General features: G+C 40.4%; 1 protein-coding gene across 2 annotated transcripts in view; it reads right to left on the reverse strand.

Moving 5' to 3' along the window:
• Window positions 1–21,448, reverse strand: part of FAM155A (family with sequence similarity 155 member A) — a 685,452-nt gene that overhangs the window by 41,972 nt on the left and 622,032 nt on the right. For both annotated transcript variants that reach the window (XM_008062563.2, XM_021714744.1), the window contains exon 2: window positions 1,891–2,062. In XM_008062563.2, coding sequence (XP_008060754.1) covers window positions 1,891–2,062 — 172 coding nt within the window. The remainder of the gene's footprint in view (window positions 1–1,890; window positions 2,063–21,448) is intronic.

Consider the following 21,448-nt stretch of genomic DNA (forward strand, 5'->3'; position numbering starts at 1 on the left):
CGTGTTGTGCAAAAGGAGATGGAATCCTATCTTTAGTGTTCTGGTGGCCTTGAAGGGTGTGGAGAAGGGGACACACATTCAAACACATAATTCAGATCCACAGATGCAGATGGAGGCTGAAAAAAAAATTGATGATAGAGACAAATACTCTTCATTTGGGGTTTTCATCTGCTTTGAGAACCTGGTGGAAGCTATTGTCTTTCTCTAGAAAAAAAGCAATGTGTGTGTGGATGCAGAAACGCAACCTTCACATTAAAATCTGCGAGTCTCTCTGAAGTCCTAACACCACAGACACCTTATTGACCCACAGTCAAAACATGAAGGCCTTATCTTCTTGGTTATCTGTGGAGAGTTCTATATGAAATTCCAGATAAATTAATAGCCTGTGTCTGGTGAATTTCATCTCAGACTCAAAGCAAGGTTATTCATTCCCTCCCTCCTTCCTTCCCTTCCGGTCATCCATTTCCTTCTTTCTCTCCCTCTCCCTCTCCTTTACCCTTTCCTCTCCCCTCTCTTTTGTCTCTCTTCCCCTCTCCTTTCCCCTCCAACCCAAGCAGAGTGCAGCTATATGAAAATAAGTAGAATAACAAAAACGATTTTTAAATTCCACACGTCACGCTCTTGTGTACAATGGCTGTTGCCTACTAATGAGAGACCCTGCTCTTCTTCCTCAACTGTGACCCTCGTAGCAGGCGGACATGGTGGCAAGAGGTATTGCTATCAGGGAGTGACTAGTGCAAAGACAGGATCTTGGAGTGAATGCATCTCAGAAATAAAAAGAAGGCCCGTGTCTCCTAGCTTCAGCCAGATGCTCTTCCCACAAGCTCGGGCAGTGTAAGAAACACTCCTCCTGTTCTTGGGGTGGGTTGCTTCTTAGGGGAGAACCGTGGTAGGCTGTCTCATGGCTGGTTATCACTTTGAGCAACATGGTGAGTGGATAGGTGTATAAATAAGTGACCTAGAAATTATCTGGTGAATTCTCACATTGATCATCTCAACATGCCTGTTTTAGAGGCATTTCCTAAAGTCTAATGTAGGAAGAGAATTTTCCTGTTTCTCCAAACTTAGGATAATGTTTTATCTTTAAAACTTGAAAACTAGACATGCCACGCTTGAACCATGTTGTCACAGGGATATGGTACACTGTTATTCTTACTAAAAGAGAATACAGAACAACTCTAATTCTCACACCACTCTGGCAAAGTATCTTGTTCTCACTATTTATCACTCATTAAAAAACAGACTACGCTTATCTTTTACATTCTATCATGTTTAAATTATGTAATACTTTTATAAATACCCAGAAAATGAATGCTCATACTGTCCCCCCCCCAGTCTGAATCATTTGTTAGGAGAAGTAAACATTGTTCATGGAAAATATGAGATAGATTTGTACCTGGCCCTTATCCTGTGGCTCCAACATGCAAGTGCACACACACACATGCACTTAACTTGGGCAGAGATTTCTCTATGCATTTCATACTTCTTAAAAATAAAATAACAAAAAATTCTCAGAAAACAGACATCTCACCGGCCTTAGCTCACCATCTGTTCTTATGTAACACAGAGAGCCTGCAGACGGCACCTAACCGACTCTAAGCCCCACATACATATACCTGCTGGTTGCTAATATTTTGCTTTCGTTATCGTCCTTCTGCAAAGTTAATAATTGTGGCCTCAGTTACAGTGTGGACAGTGGGGCCTGGAAAGCTGAATCATTTCCAAACCGGTTTTGGGGTGTTTTCGGTGCTCCTATTAACGAAAGCATGGAAAACTACCAGGCGCCTCTTCAAGGTTAGATCAGTGGAAGGAAACAACACGGCAGATGAGCATCACAGAAGAAAGCCAAACCACCAGAGACTCCTGGCCAGACCCCACCCCGAACTGTACCTGTACAGATGAAACTGGAGAGGCCTCCGTAGATGACCTCGTCATTGTCGGGCAATATGAACGGACACCTCGTCTGAACCTCCAAACAATATTGCTTGCAAGGAATTGTCTTTCTGCAGTTAAACTGTGTGACTTCAAAATACTGGGAACAGAGCCAGGCTTTGTAGACAATCTGAAAAAGAGACAGAGAGAGAGAGAGGGAGAGAGACACATCAGAACTCTGGAGAGATGGCAATGGTTCTCATAAAGGACACATGCACCGTGAGAAGCGTGTTGTGGTTTCAAGGGGATCATCAGAACGCCCTCGTTTCCAGAAAGTGATATTTGTACAATGGCAGCTGCAAGTGATAAAATCGTGGCAAAGAAAGTCTTTGCAATAAAAGCAACACTGTGTTTGCTTGAGCCCTTAATGGCGTTGAAGTGAACGCAGATCATCTGAAACACATCCGATTTGAGCGGAGGCTTAAGTTTTCAAAAGCCCACCATCTAGGAAGTCATAGAGACAACTGGCCCTGTGGCTGCACTCCAGCTATTTTCTGCCGGGTGCGAGGTGGCGGGTGTGTTTCTGCAGCAAGGAGTGTCACGCCTCTGCTGCCATCAGACACTAGATGGCACTGAGGACCTGACAATGACGGCCCAGCAGGGGGTTCGGAAACGTCTGCTGGTGAAGAGCTTGGACTTGCAAGAGGCACAGAACAAGCAGAAATGAACATTTACATTTATGACTCACACCAAACGCATTGAAAACCTCACTGCCTGAAAGCCCGGAGACACCCCACATAGATCAGACATAATATGCCGTGGTGTGGTGAGGGTTAGGAGGGAAACCTCCCCAGAACCTCAGTGGTTAGATGTGCCATTCACATCAATCTCCGTTAAGGGTTTATGTAATTTTAATACAATGGGAAGGACTGCGACTTCATGATTCTCTCCGGGATTTTTTTTTTGGGGGGAGCATTTGGGGAAACAGATATTGAAAACATGGCCTTGTTTTAATATAAGGGAAAAGCTGATCCTAAATTCAAATACAGCAGTGACAAATGGACTCATCTACAGTAGAAGTCGCAGAAATTCATTTATTCCAGGTCTTTGGCACCAACAGCTTTTGTCTGTCTGTTTCTAGAGTTAATACTATCCCGGTAGCATTTTGCCAATTATATTTTACCCAGAAAAATGAAGGATTTACGGTTAAATGTATACTAGGAGATTATAAATACTCAATAATAATGGCAAGAATAATAGCTAGTATTTATCAACCTTATACTCTTTTCTAAGTCCGTTAATAAATATTTTTACACATAATTCTCAGCATGCACTTAGATGTGACTATTACTCATGTTTTGCACAGGAAAAATAATAAATAATAGAGGTAGAGAAATCCAGAAATCAAACTCATGTCCCGTGGGATCCACAAACCTGTGTTGTCTGTAGTTATCCTATATTCAATCTGAAAATTGTTTTAAAAAAAACATATGAAATCACGAGGGAGTTGGCAGAGAAACCTAAAATTAACAGTGCATGCCCCTGGTCCATGTCCATTTGATAGAAGAAGGATTGTATTCATGCTAATAACCTCTTATTAGTTTGATTAATGAAACTTCATTCTTTGTCATGGAACCTCAGGAGAGGTACAGTAAGACAAATGTGAAAGTCAGATATAATTTTAGATAGCCAAAAGTTATTTTTATTTGCTAAGTAATCAGTGTTTCATAATCATTACATAATTTGTTTTCTAAAAAAGCAAATAATTAAAATTGTTATATTTCTTGTGAGTGGGTCTCAACATAGAAGCATACATTGAAAAACTGCATTAGAAAAAAATACTACAACAGCAGGGGATTTTTTTCTAAGGATTATTACATTTCAACTGGGACATGGAGGTGGGGTGTGGTGTGCCCCAAGGTGGGACAGGTGGAAGTGATGCTGTCATGCCATCAGGAAGTGACTGGAAGCATCACCACAGGAAGAAGAAAACTGAAATGTCTTTTCAGCAATACTTTGTGGGAATTGAAGATATTTTTCAAAATATCATTGACATCTGTGTAATATGACATGCTATGTAATATGACCTAATCTAAGAATACCTCGAGTATGTCCTGTGATCTGGTTTTAAATATCTTTTTTCTGGCGGGGGTGGGAGGTACTACAGGAAGTTTAGTGTATTTATACAAGAGGGAACTTAAAAAATCCCCGGGAATTATTTTTTTCAAGGGCGGGCCCCTTGTGGTGCAGGCTTCTCCCACTAGGTAAGTGTTTTAGGAAACTATGGGCATCAATGAACCCGCTAGCATTGTTGGGTCAGGCTGTCTTTGACTTCAGCCAAAGCAAATTTAAAAAAATTTGAGATTCTTTTAACGCGTTTGCCCATTTCATGAGAGGTGATTTACAAATGCACCTGCCCTCACTGTGTTGAGCGTTCAGAGGTTTTTGATCCGAAATGACATGACCCCCTGTGCCCCACCCTTTATATTCACCTGATCTCACCCTGAGAACTTTTTTGTTTGTTTGTTTCTCCGGATGAAAAAGGTCTTCAAAGAGAAACATTTTGCTGGCGGAAGAGGTGAAACAGAAAACAGTAGAAGCACTAAAAGGCATCAAACTTGACAGGTTCAAAAACTTTTGAGAGGTGGAAAAAGCATCTCGACAGATGTATTGCATCAAACAGAGAGTACTTTGAAAGTAACTGAAGTTTAAACATGTAAGAATGAATACACAATTTTTTATAAATAAATTCCCTGTTTTGGGGGTTTCCCCTCGTATGTACAGTAACAACAAGATTCCATTGCAAGGAAAGTTCACTGACTGCACATTTCTGGGATTAAGTCTAGAGTTATCTGTTTTGTCTTAAGGAATACCTTTATGTAATTCCATAAAATTGCAAATATTTTCATAAACCAAACTATGTTCCTTATTCCCACTCCTGCTTCCGGTTTGCTTTTATACACTCCACTTAAAATGGTTTCTGAATAGCAATTCAGGTCTTGCACCTATAAACTCTTATCTTAAGAAACAATCTCTTCTCTCTGACAGACACTGGGGTGTAGCATACTGAAGTCTCTTGGGACACGCACGCATCCTATTTGCAATTATTTTCCTCAGCATTGCCCGCTTGGAACAGATCCATTTTTATTCTGGTTCCTTAAGTCCTATTTCAACAATATTTCCTTCGTAGACTTTTTTACTCAAAATAATAGGAAGTGATCAAAATTTTTAAAATACATATCAGATGGTAGTTATGAAGAAATGTGATCGTCATTTGCAAAGCCAGCAGTAGAATACTGGATCTTACACTGCGTTCTAGCAACCCTCCTCCAGCAAGGCTTCCTTTTGAATGTGCAATACAGATTCCCCATTTCGGTAGTGAAATTTTTCTAGAATGTTTTGCCATTCGTGGTAGCTCTTGTTTGTAATCCCAGCACTTTGGGAGGCCAAGGCTGGAGGATTGCTTGAGCTGAGGAGTTTGAGACCAGCCTGGGCAACATAGCAAGACCTCATCTCAACAAAAAATAAAAAAAATAACAGAACCAGGGCTTATAGTGCATCCTGTAGTCCCAGCTACTTGGGAGGCTGAAGAGGAGGATCGCTTGAGTCCAGGAATTTGAGGCTGCCGTGAACTGTGATTGTGCCACTGTACTTAAGCCTGGCTCACAGAGTGAGACCTCAAGTCAAAAACAAAAAAAATTTTTATCTAAAATTTTAGTTCTAAGGATAAGATATATCAGAAAGCCATTGGGGGAAACTGTGGAAGCTGAGACGAAATAAGAAGGACAGAGGAAAATATTTTACTGTTACTTAGGAGATTAAGGCGGAGAAGCAATTTTTATAGAACTGAAGGATTTCTCTTGTCTCTGTAGCGATATGCTTCTGATAAAAGAGGCAAAGCTTGCATACAGCACATTAGCTAAAATGCTTGACAACACACTGAAACAGATTTGTATGGAAAATAAAACAATTGCCCCATAATCTTGCAAAGGATTACTTGAGAAGTGAAATACTAAGACAGTAAAAAATCTGAAGACAGTGTTATGTAAAGAACAGAGAAATACTTGAGAATTTGAATACTTGAGAGAAGATTGAGAGAAAATGAGGGGTGGGTTCTCAGAGTTGTCCCCAACACCTGAGGGAACTGCCATGTGCTAATGGCAGTGGCTTTTTCCTATTTTATTTATTTCATGTCGTGTTATGTTGTTTTTTTGAGTTGGGATCTCACTCTGTTGCCCAGACTAGAGTGCAGTGACACAATCACACCTCACCACATCCTCAACCTCCTGGGCTCAGGTGATCCTTCCACCTCAGCCTCCTTAGTGGCTAGCACTACAGGAATGCACCACCACATCCAGCTTATTTTTAAAAAAATTTTTAATAGAGACAGGTCTTCTTATGTTGCCCAGGCTGGTCTCAAATTCCTGGACTCAAGTGATTCTCCTTCCTAAACCTCCCAAAGTGCTGGGATTACAGGGGTGAGCCACCGCACTGGCCTTTTGTTGTTGTTGTTTTTCTTTCAGTGTGGACTTAGAAGATAAAGACAATGTAATCCCACACCTTTGGGAGGCTGAGGTGAGTGGATTGCCTGAGCCCGCGGGTTTGAGGCCCACCTGGGCAACTTGGCAAGACCTCATCTCTACAATAAATCAAAAATTAGCTGGGCATGGTAGGGCGTGCCTGTAGTTCCAGCTACTTGGAAGGCTGAGGTGGAAGGATCGCCGGAGCCCAGCAGGTCAAGGCTGCGGTGGCCAGGAGTGGCCACTGCACTCCAGTCTGGGCGACAGAGTGAGACTCCAACTCAAAAGAAAAAAAAGAAGATAAAGACAAGAGAAAAAACAAATAGGTAAATATTAGCATGATATAAAGAAGAGCCTTGTTGCCAGCAGAGATGTACAGAAATAAAATGGACTGTCTTTTGAGGTCCTGAGTTCTCTATAACTAAAAAGCATTCAAATCGATTTCAGAAAACTCTTGTCAAAATGCTATGAGGCCAATTCTCATGTCAGGAAACTGAGAGAAGTAAGCGGTTTCAAGATACTTTCCAGCGCTTCTAGAAGTTTCTGAAGGAGGAAGGCTGAAAAAGATGTGTGGTGGCACTGGGTGAAAAGAACAAAATGATTAGTTTTTTTTTTCTTTTGTATTTCTATTTCAATAGCTTTGAGGGGTACACATAGTTTTTGATTACATGGCTGCATTGTATAGTGGTGGAGAACCCTGGGCTTTACATATGCCCACCCACTCCTGTGCACATTGTACTGATAGGTGGTCTTCAGTCCTTCCCTCCCCTCCTTCCTACCCTCCCCATTCAGAGTCTCCAATATCCATTACCCCATTTTCTAAGCCTATGCAGACCCTTAGCTTAGCTCCCACTTATGACTGAGAGTAGGCGTTGTGTGGTTTTCTGTTCCTGCGTTAATTCACTTAGAATGATGTTCGCCAATACAGCATAGCCCTAAAGGATTAAAACAAAACAAAACAAAAAACACATGCTGCCGGGCTCGGTGGCTCAGCCTGTAATCCCACGCCTTTGGGAGGCTGAGGTGAGTGGATTACCTGAGCCCGCGGTTCGAGACCCACCTGGGCAGCGAGACCTCATCTCTACAATCAATCAAAAAATCAGCCGGGCGGTAGCGCATGCCTGTAATTCTGGCTACTTGGAAGACTGAGGCGGAAGGATCACCGGAGCCCAGCAGATCGAGGCTGCGGTGGCCGGGAGCGGCCACTGCACTCCAGTCTGGGCGACAGAGTGAGACCCCAACTCCAAAAGCAACACATGCTGAAAAGTGAATATACCTGTCTTATTTCATAAGAACTATGTAGTCTCAAAAAGACCAGACATATTTTTTACAATGAGTTAGCTTTCTGCTATAGAGAGAAATATTAGGTAGATTGCTTTTCAATGTGTCACTGCAGAATATAAATAATTATACGGAACGAAACAATAAGTTGGGGAAAGAACAAAAAAATGTGTGTGGGGTCTCTGGTGACAAAGTAATGGCCAGCCCATGTCACCCACCCACTTCCCGGAGGTTTTGTGGCTCTAAGTAGCCAGGAGTGTCAGGTAATTGAGCGTTTAAAGGCTATTCCAAATGGCCCATTCACCCACACGCTCCCCTCCGGAGAGGACCATTGACTGTACGCAATTTTTCTTGACAGGTGCCCACCAGACTGTAAGTAAGAAATGTTCTCAAAGTACAGCCTAGAAAAATAACAGACTCAATTACAGAAATGACCTAAATGAGAACTCATTTTTACTTAATCCTTGAATAATCATTTTTACTTTTTTCCCCCAAAAGCATTTTCTCGCTTCGTAATTTTTTTTCCTCATAAAATCCTCAAGGCTTATTTGGAATGCATTTTGCAAGTGGGGAAACTGAGGTATAGGGAAATTAGGTAGCAGATGAGTGGAATTCAGCTTTCTCGATGGCTCAGTCTATACTTTTTTTCCATCAAGAACTCTCCTAACAGGGACTCTTCTAGAGGTCTTAGGAAGCGATGAGGCTATTAGCAGTCTGGGTCTCTGGAGTCACCAAAGTGTGACATCCCACAGTAGAAAGTCTCAGAGACCATCTAGAGAATCCTCTCGATTTTATTGTGTGATTTTTTTGTTTTTTTTTTAGTTGGTGTCTCACTGTGTCACTGTAGACTCTACCTCATAGGCTTGGGCAATCCTTCCACTTCAGCCTCCTGAGTAGCTGGGACTACAGATGCATGCCACCATGCTTGGCTAAATGTTTATTTTTATTTTTTGTAGAGGTGAGGTCTTGCTGTGTGGCCCAGGTTGGCCTCAAACTCCTGGTCTCAAGTTATCCTCCCTCCTTGGCCTCCCAAAGTGCTAGGATTACAGGTGTGAGCCATCACACAAGGCAAAGGTCTGGGACCCGGGTGCACAGGCCTCCACGTGACTGCGGGCATAACACGCATATTATTGGAAGGCATCATTCATTCCTAATCCACCCCTTTCCTTTCTTTTACAAGTCCCTTCATTTCAGAACAGCATTTCTGAAACTCCCTTGCACAGGGGGCTGCATGGAGCCCCTTGCCCTGTCCTCTTTCCCCCGGGACTGACTTAGAGTCTTCTCTGGGTTCACTTCAGCTTGGGAATCCCCCTGGTTCCACAGGCCTGTTTGAAGATGTGATCAGGGACAGTAAAGTCTGAAGAGCTGAAAAGAACAACCCAAGTGAGGACCATCTAGCAAACTCAGTCCCACACTCTTGATGAAGAAGGATTTAAAAAAAAAATGATTTCGTTGTGATGGGACAACCTCAGGAGACAGTCAGAGGGAGGGTTCTTGGCTTCTCACTCCTGGGGAGCGATGCAAAGTTATACAACACTGGAAAGGAATGCTTTCAGGGCAAGAGAGGAGAAGCCTGAAGGAGCCCTGCTAACATTTGTGAATGGGAAGTCGTAGATGGTGGCCAGGATGGTCGTGGTTAATGATGTTACCATCACAAATGCCTGTCAGAAACAGAAAATGGAAAACCACATGTTCTCTCACTTATAAGTGGGAGTGGAACACCAGCTACACAGGGACACGAAGATGGAAACCACTGTCGTGACTCTATGTACGTGGGAGAGGGAAGGAGGGGTTGAGGGTTGAAAAACAAACTATTGGGTACCATGCTTGCGATTTGAGTGACACTTTCAATAGAAGCCCAGACCTCAGCATCCTTCTATATACCCATGTAACAAACCTGCAGGTGGATCCCGTGCACTTAAAGTAAAAATAAAATAAAACAGAACAAATGACTGTCAGTGTGCACCTGTGTCATGATCTCATCACCTCTCTTGGTTCCGGACATTCCATTTGTCAATAGCTAATCTAGTGGAGAACCTTTCACAAAATGCCTAAGATTAATATCTTTTTCCAATGGAAGGTCAGAGTCTCATTACTTTTTAACTAGGCTTGCCTCCCTCCCCAAAATCCTTATCTATATTTTAGAGCTAAGTAGAAGACTTACATTGTAAATGGGTGTCAACCTGCTGAAATAATAATATTTTTGTTGGCAATATTTTTTATCACCAAGAAAAATGTCAGATATTAAAAATGATTGTCACCTTCAAATCACGAGATTGCTTTCCCCCTTTCCCACTTATTAACAAGGACTAACTTTTCTCTGTACATTTGTTGGTACATTTCATTAGAACCATTTCTGTCGGCTCCAATGCGGTAGTGGCCTGAGTTTTGAGGATGTGTGGGTGAAATAATTGGTTATGTAAGCATTCATCTGCTATAGCAACAGCCTGAGGCGAGCGCACTTTGATGCATAATGCGTGTGGCTGCAGTTTTAAGTGGGGGTGAAACTCAAAGTACATTTTCCCTATTCTGTATCCGAATGCCTGCTTCCTTCCGTATCTGTGACAGTGTCTGGTGAAAGCATGTTGCACCCAGAAATTGGAAGCAGTGATCTGTTTGGAAAGTCCCCAGACATATGATTGCACGGAAGACGATAAGCAAATCAACTCTACCGTGCTTTCGTGAATCAGAGCATTCCCATTCAAAGATGATCTGTAGGGGACTTAGAAAAAAAGGGAAACCCAAGAAGAATTTGTCAGTGTGTCTCCAGCGCTATTGAGGAGAACACAAAAGTCCTAATTATGACACAAAGCCAATGCAGTTTTCTCTTTTCCTCATGAATAAATGTCTCGTGTCATGCTCATTTTCTTGTCTTATCTTCCTTTGACTTTAGCTCGAATCACTTCACTGAAGTTGTTCTCTCCAAGCTCCTTGGCCCATCTGCTGATAAATCTAGCTGTAAAATCAGTTATTTTCTTATTTGACCTCTTGACAGCACTGAACATGGTTGATTAAACTTCCTGACTGGCTGACGACACCCCTGGTTATGCGACTTCTTTTGTACTGGCGTTCCTCTTAATTCTCTGATCCCTTCTTCTCAGTCATCATTTATTTGTTGTACTGTTATTTGTTTGTTTTTGCTTATTTTTTCTGCCACTGCCCAAAATGTGAGTGTCCCTAGGGCTTTTGATGATTCAAGCCGTCTTTAAAATAGTGAAGCCTAACCTTGATTTCAATGCTGAGCTATTTCTCTCATTTCTCTCTCTCTCTCTCTTGTTTTTTATCTCCCTTTTTCTTGAGCAGCTGATCTATCTACAAACTCAGTTTCAATACTCTTTAACATCTCCACCACCAGAAAATTCAAAGTAGAACTTGGCATCTTCTCTTCAGAGAGAAGCAAGAGGTGAGAAATCTGGAGTCACCCTTTTCTCTCCACCACAGCTGGCTCATCGCCACACTCTGGTTGTCTCCCTTCTACAAAGCTTTAACATCTGCTCAGATTTCTTGATTTTTGCTGACACTATCATCATCCCACCACCTCTCGCCTAGATGTTTGCCTTGGTTGTAGCCGGTGGATCTCGCCTGTGTGCCTTCCGTTGTCAACTCTTCCTTCCTGCCTCAGGGAGAGTAATCTTTAGAAAATTAATTTGATTATTCCACCACTTCATTTTCAACCATGCCACTCCCCTTCCCGACCCGTCTCGTAATATCACCCAGGAAAAAAATTCAGTCCTCTACAGACTCAGAGCTCTGTTCCCTTGCCTGGCTTAGCCCTCAGCCCTCATCCCTGTCCACTCCCACCCTTACAGGGTGCTCTCCAACTACGGTGCACAACAAGCAGGTCACTAAATGTGCCATGACTTCTGCGGCCCCTGTACCATGCCATTCCTTCCTTCCCTCTCACCTCCCCCTTATGCCTATCCATCCTGTGTGACCTCACATGTAAGCTTTCCCCATGCCCCCATTCTAGACTCTGAAGTGTGCTCTTCTATGGACTTGAACGAAATGGGATGCTGGCCTTTTGTCTACCTTCCTTTCTAGATGGCATGCTCCTGGAATGAAGGCCAAAGCCTGCTGCATTTGTGTGTTCCCAGTGCTCTGGATGTGCCTGGTAGAAATTTACCTTCTGTGGCATTCTCATGGGGAATTAGAAGCATGGCCTTCAGGTCTGCACAGCCTGTCTTTCCCACCTGCCCTGAGATACTGCACAGAGCAGAGACTCTAACTGTGAATGGGAGGAGCCTCCGACATCTTAAATGACAGGAATCCCTTTTAAAATGACCGGTAAAATGGCCTTTATTGAAAGCCAAATAAATGCTACAGAAATACACGTTTAAAAATCTACTTTAGGAAGTGAACCTCTCTTACCAAAAGATAGCATGGTTCAAGTACTAAAGCACGAGATAGGTTAGGGTGCCAGCTGAGAAAGATCTTCACACACAGATGAAGAAAGATGTGGCTTATTGCACAGGGCTCTTGGAAGGCCCACAGAGTTTCAGAGAGGGGCATTGATGTTCAAGTTGCTATTTAAATGGACACGCCACTTTGGCTTGGGATTATGATAAACAGTGTTCAGTAGACAGGCTACGCGAATTCATAGTTTTTCGAAACATTTCTAGTCTACATCCAGAAACAGATATTAGTATTGACAGTGATGAGTGAATTAAGCTCACAGTAAATCAGCAATCGTTTCTTTTGGTGTGAAGGGGGATCTCTCTAAAGGAGATGCCTCCACCAAATTATCACATTCATGGCAACGATGGTGGAGGCTCTGCTGTGGGCATGGGAAAGGGAGTTCCCTCATGGAACTTGGAGTCTTGGCCATGGGTAGAAATCACTGCTCTTTCTCGATGACCTTATGGAAAGCCAGAACGGAATGGTAATAAGCAATAGCACCTTTTGTAGACTCTGGGCCAATCAGTGCCTTGAGGATGCAGCACCATCGCATACCACTGGGTCCTCTAAACACACTACTTATTTACACCTGCTCTGTACTGACTGTCACAGAAGTGCGAGTGATCCTGCTAGAATTTATATCTTCAAACAGGCAGCAAGGGAGCACTTCAACACAAATTCAGTTTTGGCTCCACATTTTGAGTGAGTGGAGATTGTTGAAAGGAGTTTAAAAAGTGGGAAATCAGTCCTCTTAAGAAAGGAAAATGGAAGTGAATCTTAAATAAGAAATCTGAAACTACTCTGAGGGTACAAAGGGATAATATATTCGGCAAGGATGGCAGACTGAGTGCCTGTGTTAGACTTTCCTTATATTGCAGGACCCATATAAAAACTCATGGGGCACTTGACGATTAATAAGTGAATGTGTGTAATAGCCCATCGTCTGCAATGTATTTAGAAAATACCAATGCACTCAGTGAAACTATCATGAGCAGCCATGAAATTCACTATAAAATGCGAGTATATTCATTTTTTTGGATATAACTAAATAAAATGATACTTACTATAGGACAGCCTTACTTGGTAAAAAATATGCAAGAAAGGTCTAAATAAATTTACATATGACTTTGCTGTATAACCCAAAGTATGGAAAAGTTGAAGGGGTAAGTGTAACTCATTATCTAACAATCTGATAGTTTTGCATAGCAGTACACCTTATAGAACTGGAATATAAGGCACTTTGGATATATATTTAAATGTTCTACATCTCTGCCACATTGTCAGAACATTTGTGTGTCAATAAAGCATGATTGGAATCCTACTTAACCGATATCAGGTTAATAAGTTACCAATTAAGACAGTAAATCTGTTTTGCTCAGAAAAAAATGCTGCTTTTCGTCAGTCGGGTCAGCTAGTGGCATTTTTTACTTTTCCTGCAGATGTGAGCATTTCTGATTTTGTCATCACATTCGATGCTCAACACACGGTGGCTAACACCATGCCATCTTTACCATTGTGTGCGTTATCCTAGTGTATCCAGTTAGCAAGAAGCAGGGACAGGTGTTGGGAGCCAGCCTTGGAGGCCCACTTGATTGACAGGGTCCGGGTGGGCCGAAGACCCCAGGCCGCAGGGCGAGCCCAGGAAGCTGAGGCCCTTCTGTCTTCCACCTTTGCTGTTTGATACCGCCGAAGAATTCTGTGCAGTCGTGGAAGAAGAAAATGGCATGTTTATGTGAAGTACTCACAGCTAACCTGGAAATGTCATGGTTTATTTTTCCATTTCCCACTATGCTGTTTGGCCTTTTCTAACATATGCAAGGGTTAAACTCTGAAGCACATCAAGAATGCTTTCCTTCACTTGGTTATAAGTTACTAGATATTGCTTAAGTGATAAATGATATAAGTGTATTCACTCCTTATTTGATTTAGAATTATGCAGTTTAGTGTTTAGATATAAGATTTTTTAGAAGCACAAGTTTATAGTAAGTTCATTATGAATTCATTATAAGTTCTAACACTTATCTAGGAGTTATGTAGGTGATTTATAACACTGTTTTCACTGACAGGATAAGGATTATCGTTAAGGTTTTTACTTAATTCTATAGTTAAAACTCTAAGTTAACATTTATAAAGTGGATTTTCACTGAACTCATAATATGCTAATCAGACACTTTTATGATAGATCAGCTAAAGACAGAAAGCAAACTTGGGGGACCTGGGAAACATTACTAAAAGCTTCTTTTGAGTTCCCTTTAGAAACGAGCACTGCAAGATAAGAGAAAAGTAACGAGGACATCTGGACAAGGGAGGCGATCACGGGACTCTGAAGAACATAAAAGCCTAAGATGGGAAAATTCCTGACACATAAAGAAATGTACACTTAAATAAACTTTCTTGAGACATTTCAAGGACTGTAATTCGGGACATTGGACTGAGAGTGTCATTGTTGGCTTTATGAATAAGACTTGTTGTCTGAATGTTTATGGGAATCTTGGTTTGTTTGCTACTCAGACCACTAGATGGTAACTTTTAGAAGATATGTACGTGAAGGAATTTTCTTTGTCTTGCCCCTTCACGAATGGTATAAAAGCTCTGTGTTAACTAACATTAAATCGTCATCTGTTCAGGAAGCAGGTGTCCGGGTATATTATCTTCGTCCTTCGCCTATCCGTCTCTCCTTCAGGACATCTCACGACCCTGGCGGGGCAGGCCCCCGCAGACAGGTGTATAAATAGAAGCTCCTTTTGTAGACAAAGAGCAAACCCGTGCCCTGGGAAGACGGCTGTCGTATGTGTCATGCGACTCTTTAAACATGTCATTTCTCTAAACCGGATCTGAATAACTGTCGAAAAAGTGCCAGTGATTCTAGCAGACTTCTTTTCTTTTTCTTTCTTTTTCTTTAACGGCAAGGTCTTGTCTTGCTCTGTCACCCAAGTTGGAGTGCAGTGGTACCATTGTAGCTCACCATGGCCTTGATCTCCTATGCTTAGGGAAGCCTCCCATGTCAGCTTCCTGAGGGCCTGGACTACAGATTTGCACCACCGTGCCCAATTAATTTTTTAAATGTTTTGTAGCAACAGTGTCTGGGTATGTTGCCCAGGCTGTTCTTGAACTCCTGGGCTCAAGTGAGCCTCCTACTTTGGCCTTGGCCCCAAAGTGCTGGGATTACAGGTGTGAGTCATTGTGCCTCTGTTAGAATTTATAGCTTTATCCAGGCATGGTGGCTCATGTCTGTGGTCCCAGCACTTTGGGAGGTTGAGACAAGAGGATTGTTTGAGCCAAGCAGTTCAAGACCAGCCTAGGTAACATATCAGGACCTCATCTCTGCAAAAAAAGATAGAAAGAAAGAAAGAGAAAGAAAGAAAGAAACAAAGAAACAAAGAAAGAAAGAAAGAGAAAGAAAATATCAAAACTAAAACAAAAACAAAAAAAGAAGAAGAAATTAGCCAGGTTTGGTGGTGCATGCCTGTAGTCCCAGCTACTTAGGAGACTGAGGTGGAAGGATCACCTGAGTCCGGGACGTCAAGCCTGCAGTAAGCCATGATCCTATCACTGCTTGGGTGACAGAGTGATACCCTGACTCAAAAAAATAAAAATAAAAAAAAGAAAGGAAGGAAGGAGAATTTATAGTTTTAAGAAGTCAGAGTGAACATGTCAGTATTCTAATTAGAATACAGACATGTAGCCTGTGACCACGAAACACAAAGAGGCTGATTCCTATAGGATTCACTTTCTGGGCACTATTCATTTTGTCTGCTAATCAACATTTTCCATCGAGAGCCAGCTATGGACGTGGCAGTAAACAGGTGCTCTTGGGAACCGTGGTGGGGGACAGGTTAAACATTTAATTCAAATCGAGTACTGTCAAGTTCAAGGAGTCAAGGTAAGGTGAGCCAGGCTGTGAGTGTTGCCATCAGTGCACTTCAGTGTGGAGTGAACAGAAAGCAGCGGTGACTGGAAATTTCTGGAGGCGAGAAGGGGATATCATGTGTGTTTGTGGGGCGGTGGGAGGGGGGTGTGTGACGTGGACATGTCAGAGAGAGAAGTGGAGTGGGAGTCGGGGGCTTCTGAGACAAGAAAGGAAGGAAGGAAGGGCAGAGTGCCAAAGGAAGACAGTGAGGAAGGAGGGCAACACTGAAATACTTACTATCATCAGCTGTTTTGCCAGGTGCTTTCCATGCATTATATTCGTGATGTGAGCACTATCATCTAATTTTACAAAAGCGAAAACTAAAGCTTGGAGAATGTGAATAATTTGGATAGATTCCCACAGCAGAATATAACAGACCCAGGGTGGGCTTTTAGGTCACTTTACCCCATGCACCTCACCCCCACCTCAGGCCAAAATGCGTTTCACTCCCCACTCAACAGGCAGAGGTAAACGCATATTAACTCATGACACTTTGAATATAGTTATGTGTGACTTGCAAGAAATGCCTCTTGGGGATTCTAGCATGTTCTCTGCTTCTCTCTATGTCTTCATAAGATACCCCAGCGACTGTTATGTGCATTTTACTGCACGGTGGAAGATCTTAAAGATGCCAAAGAATCACAGTGCTTGTGACCTTATTAATAGAAACTTGAAACCCTACAAACTGAGGACATGAGTAGTACTATCGTTAACGAGGAAGGAGTCAGAATAATATCTAGAAAAAAAAATGCCTATTGCTAGAATCAACAGTTGCCTCCAATTAAGAAGTTTATTTTTCTGGTCCTTGGCCTGAGAGCTCATCTCTCTCTCTCTCTGTGGCTGGTTATTCCGCACATAAACATTTGTCTAACTATTAAATGATATAGAAGCTACACCAGCTTGGCTATGTTTAAAACCATATTAGATATTTTTAGTACCTACTCCACCCTTTTAGAGGTTTTTAAAGCATATTTCCCCTACATAAATATTCATTTATAAAGTATACCCGTGAACTATTATGTAATGCATGCATTATAAAACATACAAAAAACCTAAGTAATTGCAGCGGTTAGGATAGATGATAACTGTAAATAGAATTTCATATTTTCTTGTCACACTTCAATGGATTAGCCTGTGCATGCCCGCTTCACTTAGGAGAAGCCTGGCTTAAGTTAAATAGCAATTGTAAACTTCTTGAGCACTGAAATAAATCCTGTAATTTGTCAAATTGTGCTGCACAGATATTTTAAACTGAGCACTTGCTTGAATTATGTAAGCAAATTTTAATGAATTTTATATAACTGACTAGATAAAAAACAAAAATCTCCATGATTTTTGAGGGCAAGAACCCGGCCTCACCAATGAACTCCCTGCAGTGGAGGGCCTGGTCTCTGGCATGACTCAGTCGTTATTGCCTGAATGAATGAGTGAGTGAGTGCATCTAGACACAAGCTGAAGGGAATCTAATGGCCAGGATTTAAGCAGGTTGGGCAAATTCTTTTTGTTCTACTTAGTCGGATTTATTTTCTTGACTAAACTCTTGCCACAATTATATTATTACTATTTACAAACTAGAACTAATGACATCTATTTTTCGTGATGCAGCATTTTTTAAAGGCAAGCAATAGAAACTGGGCTAATAAATATAATTTTAGATAAGCTGTAATCATACTGAATTTTAGTAGCAGTGATAGTAGTGTAAGATACTATTTCTTTGTTCTGGTTGTAGGACTTAGCAGTTTCTAGAGTCAAAGAAAAACCTCAACATGTAACTACTAATACTAAATGTATTGGCATTCATACTGTTAAATATAAATATATGTGTATTTATACACACACATATTTAGGTATTTACACAAATACCCACATATTTAGGTACACACATATTTGTGTATTTATATAAATGCACATATATAAATTTAGGAAAATCATTTGTTGAATTCAATCAAGACACATTGTTAATAACTCATTTTCTGTTTTCTTACATGCTTCACCAACTTTTTGAGACAGCAGAAAAAGGAAACGTTTTTCTCCCTGAATTTTTCTATGTTTTTGTATTTCCTCAGTAAATACTGAGATTAAGCAAATTGCATTCTTTTGACATCTTAGATCATGTAAATTGCCTTAAAAAGTCAGAAAACAAGTCTTTGAATGGGAAGATTCTGATGTTTCATATAAAATAAAAATAGATTTAACTCATTCACACTGGTTTCATAATTCAAATTAAGAGAAACTGGTAAGTTGAAAGGTAGAGCCTTTTGAATTCCTCCCTAAAATATTTCTGAAGACAATTTCTGGTTGAATGTTCCTTCTGTTCCATTTATTTGCTACAGTCTTTTCCTTGTGATGTTGGTAAAATATAATGTATTTCTTATTCTCCATGTGTGCTATGTCTTCGAGAAAAACAAGTGTTATACTATTCACAAAATTAAGAATACAAATACACATGCTATGACCCTTTGAATCCATCACTGCAAATGTGCTTAGGAACACAAAATTCCAAAAGGAAGACTTTTCCCTCCACCTAATTCTGCAGAAAAAAAAGGCCTGTCACTCTTGGCCTATATATTTTCTTTATCCCAAGTTTAACCTGCCATCAGAAATATATTTTAATACAAAATGGTGCTTTAAGATCATATAATAATCATTATTATGAAAACTATAATTATGGCATCAATGTCATTAATAATAAAATTGGTGGTAACAGTGAAAGATATAACTTCAGAGAAAACAATTGATTATTATATATTCAGCATGAAAAGGCAGTGTTGAGGTTTTTGGTTTGTTTGTTTTTGTTTTAAAGAGACAGAGTCTCACTCTGTGACCCAGTCTGGAGTGCAGTGGTGTGATTGTAGCTCGAACCTTTGGGCACAAGCTAGGATTATAGGCACGCATCTCCCCCCACCTCCAGCAAATTAAAAAAAAAAAAATGTAGAGGCAGGGTCTCCCTATGTTGCCCAGGCTGGTCTCAAACTCCTGGTCTCCAGCAATCCCTCCCACTTCAGCTTTCCAAAGTCCTGGGATCATAGGCCATCATACCTGGCCAGTTTTACGCTCAAAGGAAAGCCTGATAATAAATGTATAAAGGTACTGAAATATGCCTAAATCAGACTAAGAAAGCACTTCTTGTATCATTATGTTTAATGTATCATACGATCTAAATGTTTAATTTTAAATCTTGAGAATGCGTATTTATATTCATGCTTATATCATCAATAAAAAAGTCATTGCATATACAAATGATATTTCCATTTTTGAATATTTTATGTATATATATTTGTATACACACACACACACACACATATTTATATCCCAAAGTGATGCTAATTGGTAAATAAAAGCTAATAAGTTTTGTGTCCATGGCAATATCTTAATATTTAAAATGAATGATTTTCTTGCATGTAGTATGTTTTGTCATGCTGACTGCATGCCCACTGAAATAAGCACCTTGACGAGTTATATCTATTTAATTACAAATAATATCAAGGTTCAAAGATGATTTTAAGTCAATAGGAATGGTAAAGATTTATGCCTTAGTACTAACAGTGTTAGAAAAAATTGCATTTTTAACACACCAAGTTCAAGTTCAAGTTTTGTTTAATAACCAGACAAGATGTTAGTTCATAAAAGATTATCCCTATGTAAATTAAGATATCTATAACTAAAAATTTGCTACTTTTTATGATTCCTTACTGAAAAACAACAATAATAACAAAAAACGGAAATAACACAAACTTATCCATTTCATGTCAAAATGGGAAGATTCAGGCAGCATTTAAATTTAAAAATTGACCAGATATTGAGGGAGGAGGGAAAATCATGTGTATAAATGGATAGATTTAATAAACACTCATTCTAAAACCTAAATAACAAAGTTAACTTATCATTCTATTCCATCTTCTCTTTATGTGGAGATACTGAAAACACAGATCAAAAGACCCTCATTTCCCTCTGAATTTAGATTGCCTTACACACCCACACCCACACACACACACACACACACACACACACACACACACACACACACTCACACACATGCTTTATTTACATTTGGTCAGATTTCATTAGCTTATCAAGAATAATTCCTTCTGCCAGTTTCCCTCACGTTGGAAACAGGACCTTAGCTATTCCTTACACGTTAAGACAAACAAAAGCTTACTCCTTGCCACATACTGGGGCATTCCTAACATTTTGTTTTCCAGGTAGAACTATGACTCCAGTAGTCTTTACGGAATTTAGTTCTCTTCACAAAGGTTGTTTTCTCGAGAGTCAGTGAGCTGGAAGGAAAACGATCTACCATAGTAAGTGCCTGGGGTTTAAACACACGCCACTTCCCAAATAACAGTGCATCCAGAGAGAAGATTGCATTGGATGGAAGACCCTGGGTAAGACAGACAGCAAGGCTCTTGTTAAATTACAAAGGGGAGAAATCAGTGCATCCTGGCAAAAAAATATTGTTTTATTTATTTCTTGGAATGTAAGAGACTCCTTATTTTTTGAAACCAGTTTGATCCAGAAAATATTTTTCACATTTTCTCATGTAAACTTAAAATAATGTGAACTATATATTTGTTAGAATGTCTACACATTTAGATTGAAGTATTTTCTAATAAAAAATTACTCCCAAATCTGTTTTTTTTTTTCCCAACAGGATAAACACATTAAAGTTTATTCGAAATAGATTCTTGTTCACCATGGAATAAAGTGAGTGGGAAACAAAACATAAGATCTTGTTGACTGAATTTCATAGACTTACAATCTAAAACATCTTAACACATTTCCTGACTTTTTATAACCACTGTCAACCTGAAGTAATATAAATGATGACTACAGAATCTATTGATGACTTTAAATCTCACAAATGCAACATGTTTAGCAAAGCAGATGGTTGCTACTGGTGCTTACATGGTTTCTGTGTGTCAGAAACTATTGATAAAAGTCTTACAGGCAGTAACTCATTTAATCCTTACAACAAACCTCTAAGGCAGATATTAATAGCTTTCAATTTTTTATAGATGTGAAAAAATGAGCCCTCAAAAGTTTCAGTCCCTCACTGGAGTGACCTCGCTAAACCAAGGAGCTAGTATTCATGTGTCCATGACGTCTGACTGAATGACCTCTATGGTGACTGCAAGACGTGTTCATTTACCAAAGTATGCAGATCAACTGTCACTGTAAATGTTGTAGGCAGACATTCTTGTGCTGTCTTACGTCCAGAGATTTCTTTTGGCAAAATAGCTGGAAGGTATAGACTGAGCAACTCAACACACCATCAAACACAGTTGAAAATCATTAGACCATGCTCAGTAACCCTAATGCAAGCATAACTTATGCATCGAAATCCTGCAGTTCTGCTGGGAAATCATGCACTATCTTGTGAGACCTGCATTTTGGCTGCCTTAATTTTTCCTTTGAAAGTGATAGAGTTAAGGCAGTTTTGTTTTTTGTTTTTGCTTATGAGTCTTCCTTT

The sequence above is a fragment of the Carlito syrichta genome, unplaced genomic scaffold, assembly GCF_000164805.1.
Source record: "Carlito syrichta isolate Samal-C Ts95f unplaced genomic scaffold, Tarsius_syrichta-2.0.1 Scaffold305753, whole genome shotgun sequence".
In the NCBI taxonomy this organism is placed as follows: Eukaryota; Metazoa; Chordata; class Mammalia; order Primates; family Tarsiidae; genus Carlito; species Carlito syrichta.